Below are 20,626 nucleotides of genomic sequence, written 5' to 3'. Positions count from 1 at the left end.
CAAAATTTTAACTGAAAGCTGTTTTTTTGACCGCAGTTGGCCATTAGCTGAAATTCAGGAAAGAACACAGGTTTGATCACCAAATCAATAAATCTAGCCACAGGCCGACTAAAAGCTTCCTTTAATCGTCCTATTAGGTCTTCCTTTAAATTAAACCATTCCCTCTATGAATTATTTAGGTGAATGCATGGTTATAGAAATATCATGTGACTTTTCATACAAAAATGCTAAGGAACCTAAAAAAATCCATTCAGCATATTTTCAAAAATTACAGTATGAATTAAGATGCTATAGATTAAGGGGGGGGGGCAGTGTACAGGGAGAGGATATATGTCCTGAAAAGCTTGAGAGAAAAATAGAAAAGTGAAGTGTATTTCCTGATTAGCACAGGATGATTCCCAAAGCACAGCTAAGTGCCTGGTCCAGACAAGCTATTAGCAATTAAGTAGTTCCCTTTCACTGTCAAGTCTTTTCCCTGAGGTAATGCCTCAATTCTTAATATTTTATTTTCTTTTAGCTCCATTCTCTCTCACCAGTAAGCTCAACATATTTCCATCATGCTGAATGCTTTCTCAATTCTGGAATTTACACTTTTCAAATATTCCTAATGTTGACCTAGTGTTATAAATGTATCTGAATAGAAACTTTGTATCTTCACATTTTTATTCTCAAAATTTATTTATTTAATTATTTTGTTTTGTTTCTGCAGTACTGGGGCCTTGATCATGTGAGGCAAGCACTCTGCTACTGAGCTATATCCCCAGTCCTCATTTTATTTTGTGAGAGTCTTATTAAGTTGCCAGGCTGGTCTTGACCTTGTAAACCTCCTGTCTCAGCCTTCCAAGTAATTAAAATTACAGGAGGCACTTATGCCTAGCTCAAAATTTACTCATTTTAGTTACAGTCCAGTAAATACATTTAAAAACAATTTTGATGAATTATATAATACTGATGTTCTTCAATGTGTATTCTCACAAAAAAAGAGAGGATAATCTTTTAATATTCCAATCCCTTAATTTAAAAAAAAATTATTACTTTTTTCCCTTCATGATAAATAATTCCCTCCTCAAGTCTTTATATTTCTACTTTCCAAATTTCTTTTCATTGTAGCAAATACCAAAGGAAAAATACAAATCATTTCAGAGTAAATTAGTTGCCTGGATGTTCTCATTAAGTAGATATTTAAGGATACACATATGGCAGTATTTTGAAAATGTTAACAGCTGTTAATACCTTGAATTGAAAAAAATATAAAAAGCCAGGGAAATACATCACAAATAATCAGTTTGAATTATATGAAAAGCTATTTAGATCTTGGCTTTCATAGAAACACTAATTTTTAATACTATAAAAGATAACATAATTATATTTCATTTTTCTTTATAAAACTACCCTTTAACAGAATATTCATAGGCTAGTCAATCCTTAGGTTTTTCTATACTGATAAAAAGTTACTTTTAAAAGAAAAATATTTAAAATAATTGTTTCACAGAAACAGAAAATCTTATCAAATTCTGATAAAAAACTATAATCATGGGTAGAGTCTTACCATGCTATTTTCTTTCACCAAAGATGGTTATTTAGGAAGTATTTTATTGATTAACAAGATAAGCTTCTCAGTGATCTATAAAAGTGCCACAATAAAGATGAGGTAGTATGAGACTTCTCTACCTTTGTAAAAGGTAAATATCATCTTTAGAAGTGATATTTATCCTGACACTGATATGATATCCTGAATCTCATCACTTCTAGAAGAGGTGCCACCTTTCCTGGAGATCAAGACAATCTTGAGACCACTGAGAAGAAAATGGTAGAAGATAATGGTAATAGATTTTCCTTTAATTTTGCAATTGCTAAAAGTTTACTTTAAAGCTATTATTATTTTTATGTTAACAGAACTGCAAGACAGGAAATGGTATTTCAACAAAAAAAAACTATAACTAAAAAATTTGCTCTAACTTGGAAATTTTATAAGTCAAAATAAAATTCAATCCAAATAGAAGTTTCCTAATACAGCTAAACTAGCATCAAGGTATCAATGGCTACATTAAAAATGCCAATTAATACAGAGGGGCAGGCCGCTCACCAGAAGAAAAACTGGAATTTTTCTGGATTTATCAGTCATTGACTCTTTCAAAAAAGAGTAGGATATCATTTCATTTTATTAGTTACATTGGGCTAATGTTTCTAAAATTGCTGCCCTGTTCTTGAGATAATAAATTTGAAACATGATCATTTTTTTTGTCCTATTCAGCATAATGTATGCCACATACCTTTCCTTTTTTGAAGTCACATTAAAAACCTAAGTTAATTCTGAAAATAGGAAAATTAATTGGAACCTGAAGATCAAAAATAATACAGAACTTCCTGAATATTGATCTCCATGTATAATTCTTGAATCCTTAATTCAAGTTCAATTGAAAACAATGAGAAACTTTTTAGGTCCTCTTTAGTTACCAGTAGAAATTTGTGGTTGTTTATAAACTATGGAAGTTCCTGAAAGTAACAGGTTCAGAGCTTCTAAAAAACAGCTAAGTAGAATCAGCAGTTCATAAATTAATACAGGAAAACCCTGGTTGCTATAATTAATGCTGAGTACTAATACTGTTATTACTTTTAAAGTTTTCATTGAGAAATAAAATTTATGTTTTAAAGATGGTTTAACTTAGGCTGGGGATTTAGCTCAGTGGTATAGCTTGACTAGCATGGGTGAGGCCCAGGGTTTGCATATGTGTGTACACATACACAGAAGGATGATTAAACTCTACCAGGTGGAGAAAAAGACCTGTTGAAGAACAACAAACGACCATGCCATATTGCAGAATAAATACACCTCCAGAATGTCATGTTCTCATTTGATGCTCATTGATCGGATTAATCCATTTTACAGTTAATATTTAAATTAAAAACACATAAAGTTTAACTTTAAGCCATTTTGTTACCTTTAACATCCCTATAGTAAATTATAAAAGTCAATTACACTAGTATGGATGAATCATAACATTTACTTTTACTGAAGAATTTTAAAGTTCAACAATGAGGGGATGAGGAAACTATTTTATGTATAAGAACACTGATAGCATAGGTTAAAAAATATTTTACATGTAGAAAGGAACATAAGTTTATTATTAAAGAAAAATACAGACTATCCAAATATATTTGTAATGCCTACCAAATTTCAAATATGCCTGGACCACATATAAATTAAGGAAAGAAAAATTTAAGTATACAATTTACATAGTAAAACCCAAAACTGAATGTCTGTGGTTAAAAATATCTATTAACATCCAACAAATAGTGTAGCATAAGAAAAATAAACTGATCCAGCAGAGGCTTATTTTCAACCCCAACTGCCTTTGTAGAAAAATTCAAAGAGGAATAACAAAAAATAAAATGTTAACTAAAAATATGTATGCCGTTATTTCCATGTTACTACCCTTTTCCTAGCATTGTTGTTCTGGTGCATCAATCCTGAGTACTCTAACTTTTGATTTATAATGATATTCCTTCAAATATAATTTCATAGAAGAAGGAATTGGAAGGGCATCAATGCCATCATAAGTTGTACAATTACAAATAACTGTTCTGCAAATATGCTGCAGGGAAAAGGGGAAAGTCCGAATTAAAGGAGTGGATAAAAGTGGTTCAAAGAACATACAGGCGCTTGGGTCCTTATAATGTTCCAGGAGCCCAGTAATATCAGGAGAATGGAAGACACAAGGATCATGTGCATCAAAGCTAAAGTTGTGATTCCACTGTTCAATTCTAGCGTGGAGGGAACGACTATAGCGTCTAAAACTAACAGAGAATAAATAGTCTTCCTGTGCTGAGTCTCGAAGTAAAAAGGTACCTTCTGGTTTTCCTTCTAGTAGAGCTTCAGCTGCATATTTATCCATAACTCCCCAGTAACATGGATTGTTATTGATCTGAAGGAGGTCTGGTACAAGACAGTGTACATAATCAATCTGGGTGTGGTACTTAGGAGGTGTTTCCAACTGTAGGATATCATCATCCATTTCCCATTTGGGTTTGTTTCTTTTTCTTGAACTTGTGCAAAGTGTTATAATTTCATCATCTGAATCCATATCACTATCTTCTATACTGTTATTTGAATCCAGGTTCATCACAGAGTCAGTCATGAGATCACCTCTACATGAAGCATTGTTGGTAGTTATGACACAAGGTTGAACATTGGTATGAGAGACACAGTTTACATCTTCCATGTTTCTTCTTTGTTTTAGCTGACCATCCCTCAATTCACTCTGAGACAAGTCTGTGCTTACCCATTCATCTGGTTTGGGACTTATAGGAGCAGTGTGTCGTTTAATAAAATGCCATCTGAAGGCTAAATCTGATCGAGGTGGGAAAGGACACTTATCTAACATTAGTTCACTGATATGAATTTTTCTTTTAGATGGAAGCCCCGAAGAGTGCCGACTACTACAATTCTTTATTGGAAAACACTGTCCCACAGCATCTTGCAATTTTTGTTTAAGAGATCGGCCTAAAAATCTATGACCACAGGAATGATCTAAGTCCAGCTCGATGGATGAACAGCTGTGCTTTCTTTCTTGGCTCCTTAAAGGAATTTCAGTTTTCTCTATAGCATCCACTGTTTCAGCATCTGAACAACTCTCACTCTTTTTGGACCAAGACAACTTCTTTCCACTCCACACATAACCATCCTTTCTGTCAGCACTTCTACTCCGACTAGTTTTGGGCCTTACATCTACATTTTTACTATTATTTTCACTACTTTCTGCCATTTTAACAAGTTATCCACAAATTCCTGTGTTATAAATACTGCTTTTTCAGTTTTTCTGACAGGCTGTTTCTTCTGGGCACCTTCTGGATGTATCTAAAGGGACAAAAAAAAAGTCATTAGCCATTTGTTATCCACCTTTTATTTATAATATAGAGTCCCATTTAGACACAAGATGAAAAACTAATTAGTACATGAAAAAGATGAGTACTGGCTATGTCGACAGAAGTCCCAAGGTATTTTGTTCCCATTTAAATGAACTGCTCTACTATACATAATTTTGTAGTTCCACATAATCACGAGCCTGAGGTTCTGTTCCATAGCTAATTTCCAATGTGGATCAGAAAAAGCCATGTCTCCTCTCTCAGCCATAACACAGGCTTAAATGTGAATAATTTCTAGTCTTGAAGTGTATCTTGTGCCTCTCTCTTTTCACTTTATTATAAAATTTCACAACAGATCAATGAATTCTTTGTAAGAATTATATATCTTATGAGCTGTTTACTCTATATTGTTCCTTTACTTCTCCTTGTTTCCATTCTTACTGATTAAAATATGAACAATTTTAAGGAATAAAGTTAAAAGAGTATTAAATAAACAATTACCACTAAGCAGTAGGAATGCAGTTTTTTCAACACATTTCAATAATTGGTCAACGTTACTATCAGTCTATGCATTTTTTTAAAAATATGGAATTAGACTTGTATTCTTGATCATTTGAAAACGAGTAGGTACATTTTTATAGGGTATCAACTCTCCTACAAAGTTGGCTAGACATGATAGAATTTATAATGTAAAATACTGAGTTTCACAAAGACTAATGGTAATGATTGGTCATAAGTAGAATTAAAGTACTTTTCAGTGAAATAAGATTTAAGTCAGAAACTGAGGGAAAAAGTTCTATAATTCCAAATATATTACAAGTGAAAGATGAATTTTGAGACTGGGAAAAACAGTTACTCAACATTCTGATTATGATTAAGTTTCTGACTATGCTAGAACCTTAAAAATTCCAACAGTCTAGACATTTGAATCCATTAAAAGTAGATCTGAAACAATCATATTGTATGACTATACATACTAGCAAACAATATGATTAAAGTGTGAAGAAATTATCCAGACTTTCCAAATACAGTATTCCTCTTCTGATGATTATACTTATTTTTATATAATGAGCCCACTGGTATGTAATCATTTAAAATTCTTAGGGAAAAATGTTTCTAATCTACTTTTGAAAGATACACCATCACTTATCAGCCAAAATTATATTCATCAGCATGCTTTGCTTGTTTGTTCACTAAATTTCACTGAGCAAAAAAACCCAGAAGAACAAAGGTGGCTATAGCATATGAAGATTCACTAAGGTTTGTATCAGAATAGCAGTTTATTTGGCTGCTAATAATTTACTGGACTGGGTGAGTTCCCTAGTCTTGTCTCTTTGCTGCCTCTAAATTGGGGCATTTCTTTTTTCATATCCTCTGTTCTTGATGACATTCCCACCTTTACCAGGGTCCTGCTTCAGTCTTTCTCTCTTAATTCTTCATTGTCTTAAAAAATCACCAAAGTCTTCTTATAAAATCTTGATTGTGATGCTTCCTCAGAAACTTCCTAATGAGTAGGAAATTGGATTTCCCCTCAAAATGAAAATAGCTTTTTGGTTTTTCCTGATTATAAGAGAAATAATTGTTCAGTTTGACAATTATTCTTCCATCAAAAGTCAACCCGAAACAATAAGGGAAAATAAAATGTAAAGTCACAAACCTAGGTCTAGAGGTGTAGCTCAGTGATAGAGCGCTCACTTAGCATGTGTGAGGTCCTGGTTGCCAAGGGAAAAAAGTCCATAAACTTCATCTTCAACAAACTATCAGATAATCTATAACCTGAGATAACAGTGGAGCGATCACTGACTCAGTGGTAGAAAGCTGGGTGTAGAGGTGACATGGATAAGAAACAAGCCAAGAGAACAGGCCAAGTTCAGGACCTTCAGGCAAGAGGTGCTATGGAAAGTATGGGCAAAGAAAAGGGAGGAAAATGGAAAGGTATGTTGAAATTTGCCTAAGAACTGTTAGATTATTTAGGTTTTTCTCTAATACTTAGAGAAGATGAGATGTTTATGATTTGACAAACTAAACCAGAGGCTCAGGACTTTGATACCAGACATAGCAGAGCACAGAGGGGAGGCTGGGAACTAAAAATAGAAGGACTAAATTGAAGTTTCTTGGTCCTTTCTTCCAACTAGCTCCCAGAACTCTAGTGGCTAGACTTACACTTCCCTCATAAGACAGAAGAACATACTTTTATCTCTTCTTTTCTTAAAGAATTTACCCTTTATTTGTTTTTATGTGGTGCTAAAAATTGAACCCAGGGCCTCACCTGTGCGAGGAAAGCACTCTACCGCTAAGCTACAACCCCAGCTCAGCAGAACATACTTTGCTAGGAAACAAAGTGGTCAAAGAGAAAAGGCATAGATGCTGAGAGCTAGGAAAACTCTAATAAAAAGCTAGACAGCCACCCAAGCATGCTGTGAAGCTCACCTGTGCATAGCCCGCCTACACACACACAACTTCCAGGAAGCACAGTTGTGCTCTACTCACGGATTATCAGTTTTGAGGAAAGTTTCTAACATAAATGACAGACCCAAATGAAGAAATGTGAAAAAATAGGAAATGTGTAAGGATTAGATTTCTGGGTCTGGGGTGTAATTTAGTGGTAGAGCCGCACTTGTAGGAGGGAGGCCTGTGTTCCATCCCCATCACCACAAAAATAAACAAACAAAATCTGATTTCTTCCAAGTTAAGAGAAGTGAATAAGGTGATATAAGAAGGAGGTGAGGACAGTCTGAGAATAACAAAGTTTTTGGAAATTAAAAATATGATTGCTCTATCCTTAACTTTTCTCTGTCAGAGTGGATAATTTTATATACTGTCTTATGAGCATAAGTCTTTCATGTTGAGTCTAAAAATCTGAAAATTAAGGATAGAGGAGAGAATTTGTTGTTATCTGAAAATAATAGAACAAGAAATGAGACTTGGACATGAGACTGAATGTTACAAAGGTAACCAATGGAAAAACAAAAATAATAATGCAACTGTCAAAATTCAGGAAAGGCAATAGGGTAAGTCAGCTAAAGCCTTGTGTTTAATGGCAAGGAATCAACAGATGCTACCAAAGTCAAAAATCAAGATAAAGATAGAAGTATGCCATTTAACATCGGGATGCTAGCCACTGAAAAACCGAAGGCAGAAATTGTTAAGGGTGGTGACCTCTGGGACTAAGGATGGGGCAAGGGAAGTTTTCAAAATATGCCTTTTCTACCATGCATAGTCTGAAAAACATTTTGAAATGCTTTAAATGAATAAAATAAAATGTTGACTGTTTTGAAAACAAAAAATAAATAAAATTCAATATTGTGAAATCAAAAAAATATGATTGCTAAGAAAAACTTAGAAGATAAGTTGAGGAAATAGAAAAAATAATGTTCAAGTAGGCAAAAAGAAAATTAGAGGATCAATACAGGTATTTCATAGAAAACAGTAATAAAATGGAGAGGAGAGATTACCAAAGAAACAATACTGGAAAATTTCCCAGGGAACATATTGAACCATTATGGGTTCAGACTGCTGCCCAATTCTAGAACTGCATAAAGTCAATTAAGATCTGAAAAAAAATTTTTTTCAGAACTGAAGGACATGAACCTTGAAAGAGCCTACTGAGCAGCCTGAATATGCTCCAAAATCTGAAACTTCTTGAGTGTGAACATGATGCCAGGAGTGGAAAATTCCATACCTGACCTCATGTGATGGATCACAGTCAAAACACAGGCACATAAAAATATTCTGTAAAATTACCTTCAGGTTATGTATATAAAGTTTGTATGTTTAGATTTGGGTCCCATCCCACAGATATTTCATTATGTGTTTGCAAATATTCCAAAATCTGAAATCGGAAATACTTCTCATCCTAAGGAAAACTGAGCCTGTGCTGAAGACTTTCTGAGAAGGAAAAAGTTATAATCCAAGGACTACAAATAAAATGGTATCTGGTTTCTCAACACCAGAAGCTAGAAATTAGTTTCCTTGAAGAGATATCCAGCCTAACTACCAGTCAAATATGAGGTTAAAATAAACTGTCAGAAGTTGGCAGGGTGGTGCACACCTGTAATCCCAGCAACTTCAGAGGCTGAGGCAGGAGCATTGCGAGCTCAAAGCCAGTCTCAGCAAAACCAAGGTGCTAAGCAACTCAGAGAGACCCTGTCTCTAAATAAAATACAAAATAGGGTTGGGGATGTGGCTCAGTGGTTGAGTACCCCTGAGTTCAATCCCTGGTTACCCGCCCCCACCCCAAAAAAACAACTGTCAGACATGCAAATTATCAGCAACTTTAACCCATATTAAATAATATACTCTTTCTAAATCTGGGGTGTAAACTCTAAACCAAGGAAGACATGTGACAGGGAAGAAGAAATGTGAATTCTGGGGAGCAACAAGGGAGTCTCTAGTGAGGGTGTGTGTGTAGAGAAGGGTTTAGAGCTGCTAGAGGGTAATCAGTCCATATATCCACACAAGGACAAAGGCTCCAAGGTGGAAGATCTTAAGGAGAAAACAGACTGCCTTTTGGAAAACTGAGTGAGAAAGCAAATGGAAAAAGGATTAAGTAACAAGTCATTACAGAAAAATTCTTAAGTTAAGCAAGAAAATAGGAGCTGCAGGTGTAGTTCTGTGGCAGAGGGCTCGGTGAGCATGTGTTAAGCTCTGGGTTAGATACCCAGCACCACCAATAAGAAAGAAAAGAAGAAACGTAAAACCACCTGCTCAGCAGTGAATGATAGTTACATATTCACCAAAACTGTGATATAACTGTAATATGAGGATGCAAAGAGAGAAAGGAAGATAGCAGTCAATTTTTATTCATCATAAGAGGAATTCAACACAATGTGGAAAAACTGATGAATCACAAAGTATAAACATACTGTTTAGAAAGATGAAGGTAAATGTCAGAGTTAAAAAATTTGAAAGTAGATCAAAGTAAAAACTATCCATAATCCCATCTACTGGCTATATCTGTTTTAACATTTTCAGCATCTTCATATATATATATATATATATCATATATATATATATATGGCAAGAATGTAGTTTCATAGTACAGTGATGACAGGTATTAGAAACATGGTTTGAGTTCAGTTCTGTATTGTGTATGTGTCTGAACTTGACACCTTAGTTCATCCAACTGCAAAATGAATGATATCTATTTCACCCAGCTATTTGGGATGAAATGAAAAAATGCACATAAAGTAATCAGCATAACCATGGAAACGTGTTAAGTTAAATAAATGTTAAAATATACTTTCATGTATTTAAAAAGAGATACATTGTTTTGTTAAAGTAAGTTAGTTTTACAGAAACTAACTTCATATGATTTCATATGAAGAAATCATAGAATACTTGTCTTTTGCCCAATACTTAACTACAAAGAGACTTTTAGGAGTGCATATAATTATGAGGAGATCAACCAGTGTTTTAAAGTGAAAGACCAGTATGTCAGATAATAGCTGAAATTCAGCAGACCACAAGTTATCAGATAATTTGTCATTCACTCAGAGAACTAATCTCCAGACTTTTTTTTTTTTTTTTTGCGGTGCTGGGGATTGAACCCAGGGCCTTGTGCTTGCAAGGCAAGCACTCTACCAACAGAGCTATATCGCCAGCCCAATCTCCAGACTTTCTTTAGACAAGTTTACATGCTAATAAAACAGGTTTAGGGCTGGGGCTGTAGCTCCATGGCAGAGCGCTTGCCTAGCACTCATGAGGCACTGGGTTTGATCCCTAGCACCACATAAAAATATAAAAATAAACAAAATAAAAACATGCTGTCCATCTACAACTACCAAAAAAACCAAAAAAAACAAAAAAAAAAACAACCCAACAAAACAGATTTACTTTGGTAAGGCTTACCAAATTTTAAGTAATAGGTACCAAATGATCGAATACCTATGGATTTTAGGTTAACTTCTTACATGTGCTAATGCTGCAGATGTCCATAAAACAAACTGAAAGTGAAAAATACTATTGCTTTAGGATGAGTTTTCCAAACATTTCCACACATTTCAGAGTTAATGCACTGGTAATTTTCTTCTGACTGGTTTTTGTTTTGTATTCATTTCAGAATTATAGCTTAAAAGTGAGGCCCCTGACACACGACCAGTATAACTCCACATCTTGTACAACCACAAGAATAAGATTCTAATTAAAATGAGTTATACTCCATGTGTATATATAATATATCAAAATACTCTCTACTGCCATGTATGTCTAAAACAAGAATTAAAAAAAAAAATCTCTAATTTAATCCCAGTAGCAGCGTCCTTAATATGTATGGTAACATCTTGGCAGGCTGTAGGGATTAGGCAATAGGAGGGTGGGCATTATTCTGTCTGTCTCAGGTTACTTACTCTGCTTAGCTTTTCATGTACAGCTACTTGGTTGAAAATGAAAACATAACTTGAAAATAGAGAAAAACATTAAATTTTGGTATGCCACAGTGTTTATAATATTCCCTTTAAAAAGAACTTCACTCAAAATGTACAATATCTGTTCAGATCTCAAAGGATAAACCTTCGATAAGATTCATAGGACTTAGTTTAGTAATACTGGTTTATTATGTTTGAAGTGACTTCGATGATTCAAAACTTATAGCAATAATTCACCTATCTTGGTAGTAGAAATAGAATTAATGATGGCAACTGTGTCCTATGGTCTTGTGTATGTTATAAATCTATAAATATTTCAAATATAAATTAACAATACAATTCTAAATCAGATTGTCAAGAGCTCTGAACAAGGACCATTAATAATGGGCTGGCCCTACCTTGAAAACTCACAAGACTGACAGCCTCCAGTATTAAGACATTTTCCTTTGGTTATCATGTCATAAAGCAATGCAGATAAAATAAATACAACAAACATGAAGACAAGGAAAAACAAAAAGTGAGGCCTCTGAGTTTGATCCCTAGCACTGAAAAAAAAAAAAAATCATTATAGCCTTACATAAAAATTTCCTAGATATTATTTTGCTAGAAAACTATGAGTTCATGCTCAAAATCACACTTTTGTAAAATGTTGTTCTGCCTCATCTAATATATGATCCAAAATTTCATTGAATTTTTAGTTTTCAAAGTAGGAAGAGATTTAACTTCTAATTATATTAGTCTAAAAAGGAAAAAATTAGGATTAAAGTGAATATATGGCTGACAATGTGACCATCCCTCATTGTCATATGGTCACTTATCTAATGATGTGCTCCTCCTGAGGGAAGAGTGGGAGTCCCAAAGGGCTGACAAGTTAAGGCAGTCCTCTTTTCTTGATGCACTTTCAGAGTACTGCAACTGTTTACATGATGCTAGATTGTATTTGTGGATTGTATTATTTTAAAGGAAACTTTACAATACTTTGTAATGAGATAGAATCATGGAAATTTTACTACACAAAACTTGATAGTAATTCAAGACAAAGAACTAAAATAAGTTGTTGAACTTTTAAGAGGAGTTAAGCATTTTTCTTCCACAAAATGACACGTGTTCCAAATTTTATGACCTTTACTGAGATTCTCAGAAGGCAATTAGCAGATAAGTATATTTTAAAAACATACATACATTTAATCAGTAACGTCATAATATAAGTAAACTCTTCACAGTTTTTCTGTTATTGTTCACTTCAGGATATGTTTTCAATTTTAATTTATATTCCAAAAATTTTCAGTGTTTTAAAAAGAATTCTGCATTAGCAAGCAATAATTTCTAGAATTCAGTCATGCAATGCTCCTCTTTCTGTGTACGAGTCTTCACAAGAGAACATATCCTTGTTCCTTCTGGAATCTTTCTCCCTCTCACAGATCTTAACCTCTCCTGCTTCATCTTGGAGAACAAGACCTGCACATCTCACATGTGGACAGAACACACAGGTGTAGCAGTAGAGCCCCAGAATTTTTCAACCTCCCTATTTTCCTTTCTCATCTTCTTCTGTCCTCACCATGGATCCAGAGCAGCAGCAGCCCCAGGAGCTGAACAGAGCACTTCATTTTTAATTTTTTTCCCACATTGTTTAGTAGTGCATTATAGTTGTACACATTGATGGGATTTGTTGTTAGTATTCATACATGTACTCAATATAACAATATAATTTAGACAATATCACTCCTCAGCATTTCCCCCCTCTGTCCTTGCCTCTCAACCCTTGGTCCCTTTTTCTATTGATTTCCCTTTGATTTTTAGGAGATCGATTCCTATCATTGTTTTGCTTTTTCCCCTCTAGCTTCCACATGAGAGAAAACATAACCTTCTGAGATATGACACTTAACCTTCTGAGTCTGACTTATTTTGCTTAACATGATGGTCCCTGGTTAATCAATCTTCTTGCAAATATCATAATTTCATTTTTCTTTATGGCTGAATAAAACTCCATTGTGTATATATGTCACATTTTCTTTATCCATTCATCTGTTGATGGGTACCTAGGCTGGTTCCGTAATTTGGTTATTGTGAATTGTGCTGTTTATAGGTAAGAAAGTAACTTTTCTGCGTTTGTGTACCAGATGCAGTGGTGCATGCTTGTAATCCTAGCAACTTGGGAGGCTGAGGCAGGAGGATCACAAGAGACCAGCCTCACTTACAGCAAGGCCCTGTCTCAAAATAAAAAATAAAAAGGGCTGGGGATGTAACTCAGTATAAGCACCCCTGGATTCAAACCCCAGTACCAAAAACAAAACAAAACAAAAACATCATACTATGAAGTGATCTTATTAGGAAAAAAATACAAAATTCAATTACACTGCTCTCAATAAAGATAGCATTATTAATTCTTAGTGAGAGCCAAATTATTTTTATTATAAAGACCAAAGAATTTTAAAGAAAGACGCTTTGGTGTTTGCCTATATGTAAATTGTGAATGTAAAAAGAAGGTGTAGAATTCTGAATCTGAATGAGTTGTTTCAAATGTCTATCATTAACTCTTGAGATTTTAATTAATTATTTTTGTGGTGCTGAAGATCAAACCTGGGTCTCCTGCATGTCAGGCAAGCCCTCTATTACTAAACTACATCCTGGGCCCAATTCTTGGAATTTTAATAAACTCAGCATAAATGAAGTAGGACATCAAAATGGTGTATATTTCAAAATTATGACTTTATCACTAATTTGTGATACAGAAATCAAAGATGATAGCTTGAAAGATTCTGACAAATTGTTTGTGTATTTTCTGCAGTGCTAAACCCAGGTAGGTATGCAAACTAAAATTGAAGATAATCTGATAGTAGTTGAAAAGATTTTTTTTTTTTAAGAAGGTAAAAGAATCACTTGGGAGAGGCACCTCATTCGATAATTAATTTTTTATGAGTGAGATATGTTACACTGCCCCAGGGATTAAACTGTGACATTTTAAAAAATCATTATTTCTTAATGAGCAAGAGGCAAATGTTTAAAAAGCAAGTTTATATAATAAAAGCTATGTCAAGAAAGCAAGTTCCCAGATTCAATATCCATTTGGTCCCAGGTTCTACCACCAATTGCAATGACAAGGATAACAAAATCAATGCCCACTGTGGCAATCTCATTAATGATTTAAATAATATTCAGTTATACTCAATAAGGCTGGGAAAGTGATTTTAATTAAAGATTTCTAGAGAAAACAATATCTAATAAGTAAGAAGTTAAACTTTATCTGGAAAATTATTCTGTATTCTTTGTAATACTGGATAACACCGTTATTATGTATTATTTTTTTCACTGAACTACCTGTATCTAACATGCTGATCTACATCTAAGACTAGAATTCATATAAATACTAAATTGAAATAAATTTGGTCCTATAAAGAATAATTCAGTATACTACATAAAGAATTCATAAATTCTGGTAGTATTCAGCCCTGAGACTTTGCCTACCAAATCCATGATTCCAAGTTTACCTGCCATCATGTGACCAAAAACTCCTTGAAAGCATTCTGATCACACATAGTCTGTAATATTTGCATTAGATACTGGAGAAATAGTTAGGCTCCACAATAGAATTTATTGGATAGCAGACAACAGATGAATTCCTTGGAACTTTTTACAGAAAAATATATAAAAATGAGTTTGTTCACATGAGAAAAATATTTGAACTAAAAAAAATTATTTTTCTCATTAGAAAAGCAACAGGTTGGGGCTGGGGGGATAGCTCAGTCGGTAGAGTGCTTGCCTTGTAAGCACGAGGCCCTGGGTTCGATCCCCAGCACCCAAAAAAAAAAAAAAGAAAAGCAATACAGGTTAATTTTCCAATAAATATTTTGAAATATGTCCTTTAAAGAGACACCTAGGTCTCATGAGATGTTACTGGATGGTAATTTTTTAAAAAAAGTAATTATTGGTTTAATACCATTATACCCTCCCTTTCCCCCTTTAATTTTCTTTGGTACCAGGGATTGAACCCAGGGAAGCTTAAACACTGAGTCACATCCCCAGTCCATTTTTTATTTTTTACTTTGAGACAGGGTCTCGATAAGTTGCTGAGGCTGGCTTTGAACTTGTGATCCTTCTGCCTCAGCCTCCTGAGTGGTTGGGATTAGAGGTATACACCACTGTGCCTTGCCTTCTGCTACCTTTTCTACTTTCTTTCCCAGTTACAGTTTGATTATGCCAGTGTTCCTGAAGCTATTCTAGTAGATGCTATTTCTGAAAGATGCTAATACATATTCTGCAGAGGAGTAGGTTTTAGTGCTTTATCATATTGCATGGGGACTACAGTTAATAAAAATGTATATTTCAAAATTGCTAAAATAGATTTTTAACGTTTTCACCGCAAAAAATACGACAGCGAGGTAACAGATGGGCTCATTAGCTTGACTGAAATATCCTATACAATGTATATTGATGAAAACATCACATTAAGCCTGGAGCAGTGGTGTACCTGGAATCCTAGCTACTATGGAGGCTGAGCTCAGCACAAGGATCACAGAGTTTGAGGTCAGCCTGAACAACGTTAAGTAAGACACTGTCTTAAAAAATAAAAAGGCCTGGGGATGTAGTTTAGTGGTACAGACCACTGTGTTCAATCCCCAGCATGACCAAAAATAAATAAAATGAATAAACAAAGTAAAATAAAAAGTAAAAATTTAAAAAAAAAACCCACTGTATTCCATAATTATACACAATCATTTGTCCATTAAAAGGAAATAATTGATGACACTAAAAACAATACATATTCTGGAGAAAAAGGCATTCCCTTTCATATAAATTTGGGAAATGCTTCTCCTCTGCATAACTTTAATACATATTTAACAAAAGGTTAGATAGGAGGTCCTTCAGTAAAGAAAACTGTTTATGCCAAAGTTTCCTATATTTAACTCTCCACAATTTTGGGGGAACAAATTTTTGGGAAATATATTAAAATGAACGTATATTTCCTGAACTTACTAGTGAAGAATAAGCTGAAATGTCTAGAAACCTATTGTTGAAGGTTTTTTTGAAGAAAGTTAATCTGGAATGAAGGAAGTAGAAAACTAAGAGCTGGCAGCACATGGACTTCTAAAAGTAGAAGGATAATTAATAGAATCTTAGCAGAATGTATAAGATGTACTATTAAAACATTTTATGGAATAAATTGGAAAGATGTATATTTCCTTATAATTTATAATTTTTAATTATAAAAATGACATGTAATCAGTAAATAGTAAATGAAATATTCAGAAAAAAACGAGAAGGGGCAAAAAAAATTATAATAAGTACCTGGAGGTAAGCAATTCTGACATTTTGGCCTATTTCCCTGAACTCTTTCGTCCTATGAGAACAATGTAGTCTAAAAAGAAAATTTTAAAAAATTAAAAACTTATAAAAATTAAGAACCTACAGTTTTTCACTATCCCATATTTAAAAATAAGCACAGTGCGGATGAAATGGCATGAGTTGCTAAACTGTAAAATAGGGGCTAAAATTCAGATCTTGCCACTTACTAGATATGTTACTTCCTTTAAAAAAAATCTCATTTAGTGCTGGGATATATTTAGTAGTAGAATATTTGAGTGGAACGTGTGAAGCCCTAGGTTTAATCCCTAGCATGGGAGGAAAAACAAAAAACGCTGCTTCATTTGGCTGCACTTCTCACTGTAAAAGCTGGACACATTTGTACTGCCAGGACAAAGACATATGAAACAACACACTGAGATTAATGAAAATAAGTATTACTCAGAACTCTTCTAAAAATGAGATGATAAAGTGGCAAAATCAAGAAAAAAGGAAAGAGAGGAAACAAAAGGCTACATATAAGGCTAGAAAATCTGCACAAAAACATACTTAAAAATCTGAATTTAGGAGGCCCCAGAATTTCTGAAATATCATAAAACATTTTATATTACTCCTAATATTATGTTCCATTAAAAAAGTTTTAAATGTTTAAATTACTTAAAGATAACATAGGTGAAAATCACAAGCTTTTAATGACCAAAAATTTGTAGTTTCTTGCAGGCTTAGTAAATTAATAGTACTAATAGTAGTGGTACTGAAATAATAAGCAAGTTTTTTTTTAAAAAAACTGATTATAGATCATTCTTTTCATTACAATTACGTATGCTTACATTTAAGGTTGAGTAACAAGTTTCACCTACAAACTAGTAAAAGGGAACTCTAGATTTAAATAAAACTGACTTTTATGTCCTGATATGTTTTTAAATTCCAAGTTTTATGGCAATAACTATTATTTGGAGATAGAGTATGGTAGACTACCTTGGATTAGGTTAAAGACCTATGCTCTGACATCTAGTAGGTATGATTTCATTTTATTTATTTATTTTTGGTACCAGGGATTGAACCTAGGGGTGTTTAACCACTGAGTCACATCCCCAGCCCTTTTTATGTTTTATTTTTGAGACAGGGTCTTCTTAAATTATTTACAGTGGGGCTGGGGAAATAGCTCCGTTGGTAGAGTGCTTGCCTTGAAAGCACAAGGCCCTGGGTTCAATCCCCAGCACCAAAAAAAAAAAATTGCTTATGGTGTCCCTAAGTTGCTGAGGCTAGCTTTGAATTTTCAGTCCTCCTGCCTCCTGAGCACCTGAGATTACACACATGTGCCATCACACCTGGGAGGTGTGGGATTTTAGATAAACCACAATCTTTCCAAGTCTTAAGTTTTTTCATTTATGAAATATTTACTATATGTGTCTTGCAATAGTAAAAACCAATCTAGTAGTGTCAACATGAGATTCATATACTGTTTTTTTTTTTTTTTTTTTTTTTTTGCTAGAACTGGATGCTTGGAAGGAGACTTTTACTGTATCATACCCTTTTATACCTTACTAAGTTTATACATGTGCAATATTATCTACTCCCAAAATAAATAGGTCAGTAAGTTTCAAGGCACATTCAGAAACAGAAATTTTCTGATTTCTAATCTGCCTTTAATGTTATTTTTTTAAATACTTTTTTCTCCTTAGCTCTGGTTACCCTCCCCTCTCTTCTAGTCTTATCTTTCACAGGATTACTGATTTTCACATCAAGTACATATTTTATTGAAAAGGCATTTTAAAATTCCTTCCGTTAGACAATACCAATATATCCTCTTGGATAAACTGCAAGATTTAGATATTACCACCATTGATAGAATGGTAATATATTGGTTTTCTCACCCTACTGCCCTTGAGACCAACAATATTTGCAAGCCTAAGGGTACTAAAATCCTGACAACAGAGCAAACTAACCTTCATGGCAAATGAATCTTCGACCTTGGCTTAATTTTCAGTGAGTTCATTCGGTTATCTACTCCTATGAGATATGTATATTAATAATGATGAATACATTCATTTGGAAAATTTTGACACCTATATCAGTGACACAGCTAAAATGGTTTCTTTTTAAACAGCTATGTTATCTTAAGTAACTAGATAATTTTACTAATACAGTATTTAATTTACATAGGTTTCATAAATGCACTATCATCTTGTACATGTTGTTTCAATTATCTATTTCCCTCAATAGGATCATGAAATCACAGAAGGCATTAAAATTTGTAGGCATTTTTCTGAAACAAATGTAATTATGAAAACATAGTAGAAAAAGCAAGAACAAATCTCTTAATATTTAAAACATTTTTACTGGATAATGATTTAAACCCACTTTAGACAAAAACACTATACACCCAACCTAAGTGTCCCACTAATAACACAAGACATTAGTAACAATGAATTTTATACAGCCATGAGTATCTTCTATATACTCTTAATTGGGTAGAACTAAGTACCATCTCCATTTCAGAGACCAGGAATTTGACATTTGCGAAAGAAATACTCAAGGTCACACAATGTGTTAAGAGTTAAAAAATTAAAACCTAGGACTATTCAATCCTAAAGCAGAATCTCATTCATACATGTGAAATCTGCAAAGGAGAATTTTCTTTTAATCTGTGAATCAAATGGCTTGTCTGCTAAGACACAAAGAATGAACAGATGTGCGGACACATGGTATTATAGATACTCCATCTAAAATAATTTATAGCTATAACTCATTTCAATTTGCAGATTCTTCTTATGCTGAGCTCTGAAAAGTATTACACTGAAATCTCATAATTTATTCAATATAGAGATGAACGGTATGAGTTCATCTTGAACCACCCACTCTATCCAATGATATTAAATTACTTGGACAAAAAATTATGAATCAGTCTACCTAAAAAAATGAATGATCTCTAAACTAAGTTACTTAGAGAGTAGCATCTCAGGTACCTTTGCTCTTGTGGGAAATCAGTAGGTATTTCCCCACAAATCCCAAGATCTATTTGAGTCAATCACCTTTCCTTTTCATTCATTAACAAACCTCGGTATCTAGCAAGCCCATTTGGAGTCCTACTACTAAAAACGACTCATGATGCCACCACGGCAAGAACACCCAGTTTGTCTAACTGTGCTTCCAACTTATCACAAAAGATAGAATGGGAAATAGGGAAATCTTTACAACGGAAAGACGTCTCACTGAGGTCGTAAAATAGGTCTGATTGAAATTGAAAGGTGGGTGCCACAAAATCCTGAAAAATCCTCAAAGACAACTAACGAGAGATTATCATTCTGAAGATTTTCATCACAGACTTGTCTACCAATATGGAAAACATGAAGACAAGAAAAGCATAAACTTGATAGCCAAGATCAAATGAAACATTCAACAACATAATAGTTTAATTCTAACTCCTCTTTTGGATCTAAACATACAGTTCAGTGAACTTTAGTGGGATCTGAATCGGAAAATAGAAGATACTTTGTAAAAGGGATACCTGGATAGAGTCGCAAGAAATAAGTATTAATTCTTCATCTCTACAGAAGTGACAAGTTGAGGGTACGAAGGATGTCAAGATTAAAGGATCGACAAGGTCTCGCTCTCTTCTTTTCTAGGGAAGACATACAAAGATCTGGCTCTAACTGTGCTCCAAGGAGGGGCTGGATCCGTTCAAAGGCCCGGATACGGTTGCCTGGAAGGAGAGAGCGAGACCCCGGCTGCAGAGCACGGCTGCGGCCACCCTTCCCCCACTCACCTTCCGAAGCGCAGCTTAACTGGGGCTGTCCGAGTAACTGCCGCCATCACCACAGCCCTCGCTTCTCCAGGCTCGTTCAAGTGGAGAAAGAAGGCCCAGTCACTCCTCGCACCTCGTGTAGATCCTACCAGGCGGATGCCTTCCTGCCAACCCCGGTGCCCCTCCCCTCGACGCTCGGTTCCCGTCTCAGGCTTTGCGGACACCGCCGGCTCCGCGGGCGCAGCCACCACTTCCGCGTTCAGCTCTCTCTTTTCCTCGCTCACTAACCCAGCAGCCGGTTCTTTCCCTCGCGGCCGGCGCGCAGCTGACGCCACCATCCAGCGAC

The 20,626-nt window shown here is 34.6% G+C and overlaps 1 protein-coding gene across 2 annotated transcripts; it reads right to left on the bottom strand.

Annotated features, from left to right (window-relative positions):
- Positions 1–2,989: 2,989 nt before the first annotated feature.
- Socs4 (suppressor of cytokine signaling 4) lies at positions 2,990–20,551 on the bottom strand. 2 transcript variants are annotated; one of them, XM_047539895.1, is made up of 2 exons: positions 20,302–20,551; positions 2,990–4,858 (listed from the first exon to the last, which is right to left on the bottom strand). In XM_047539895.1, exon 2 carries the CDS (start codon positions 4,764–4,766, stop codon positions 3,444–3,446), a length of 1,323 nt encoding a protein of 440 aa, XP_047395851.1. In that variant the 5' UTR covers positions 4,767–4,858; positions 20,302–20,551; the 3' UTR covers positions 2,990–3,443. The 2 variants fall into 2 exon arrangements, with proteins under 2 accessions (XP_047395851.1, XP_047395852.1); XM_047539896.1 differs by lacking the exon at positions 20,302–20,551 and adding an exon at positions 20,044–20,235.
- Positions 20,552–20,626: the final 75 nt, after the last annotated feature.

This window comes from Sciurus carolinensis, chromosome 2 (assembly GCF_902686445.1).
Source record: "Sciurus carolinensis chromosome 2, mSciCar1.2, whole genome shotgun sequence".
In the NCBI taxonomy this organism is placed as follows: domain Eukaryota; kingdom Metazoa; phylum Chordata; class Mammalia; order Rodentia; family Sciuridae; genus Sciurus; species Sciurus carolinensis.
The sequence above is the reverse complement of the archived record's forward strand: the minus strand, read 5'-3'. Positions and strand labels throughout refer to the sequence as shown.

Coding starts and splice junctions, on each gene's coding strand:
- Socs4 (XM_047539895.1), bottom strand. CDS start 4,766: ATGGCAGAAAGTAGTGAAAATAATAGTAAAAATGTAGATGTAAGGCCC.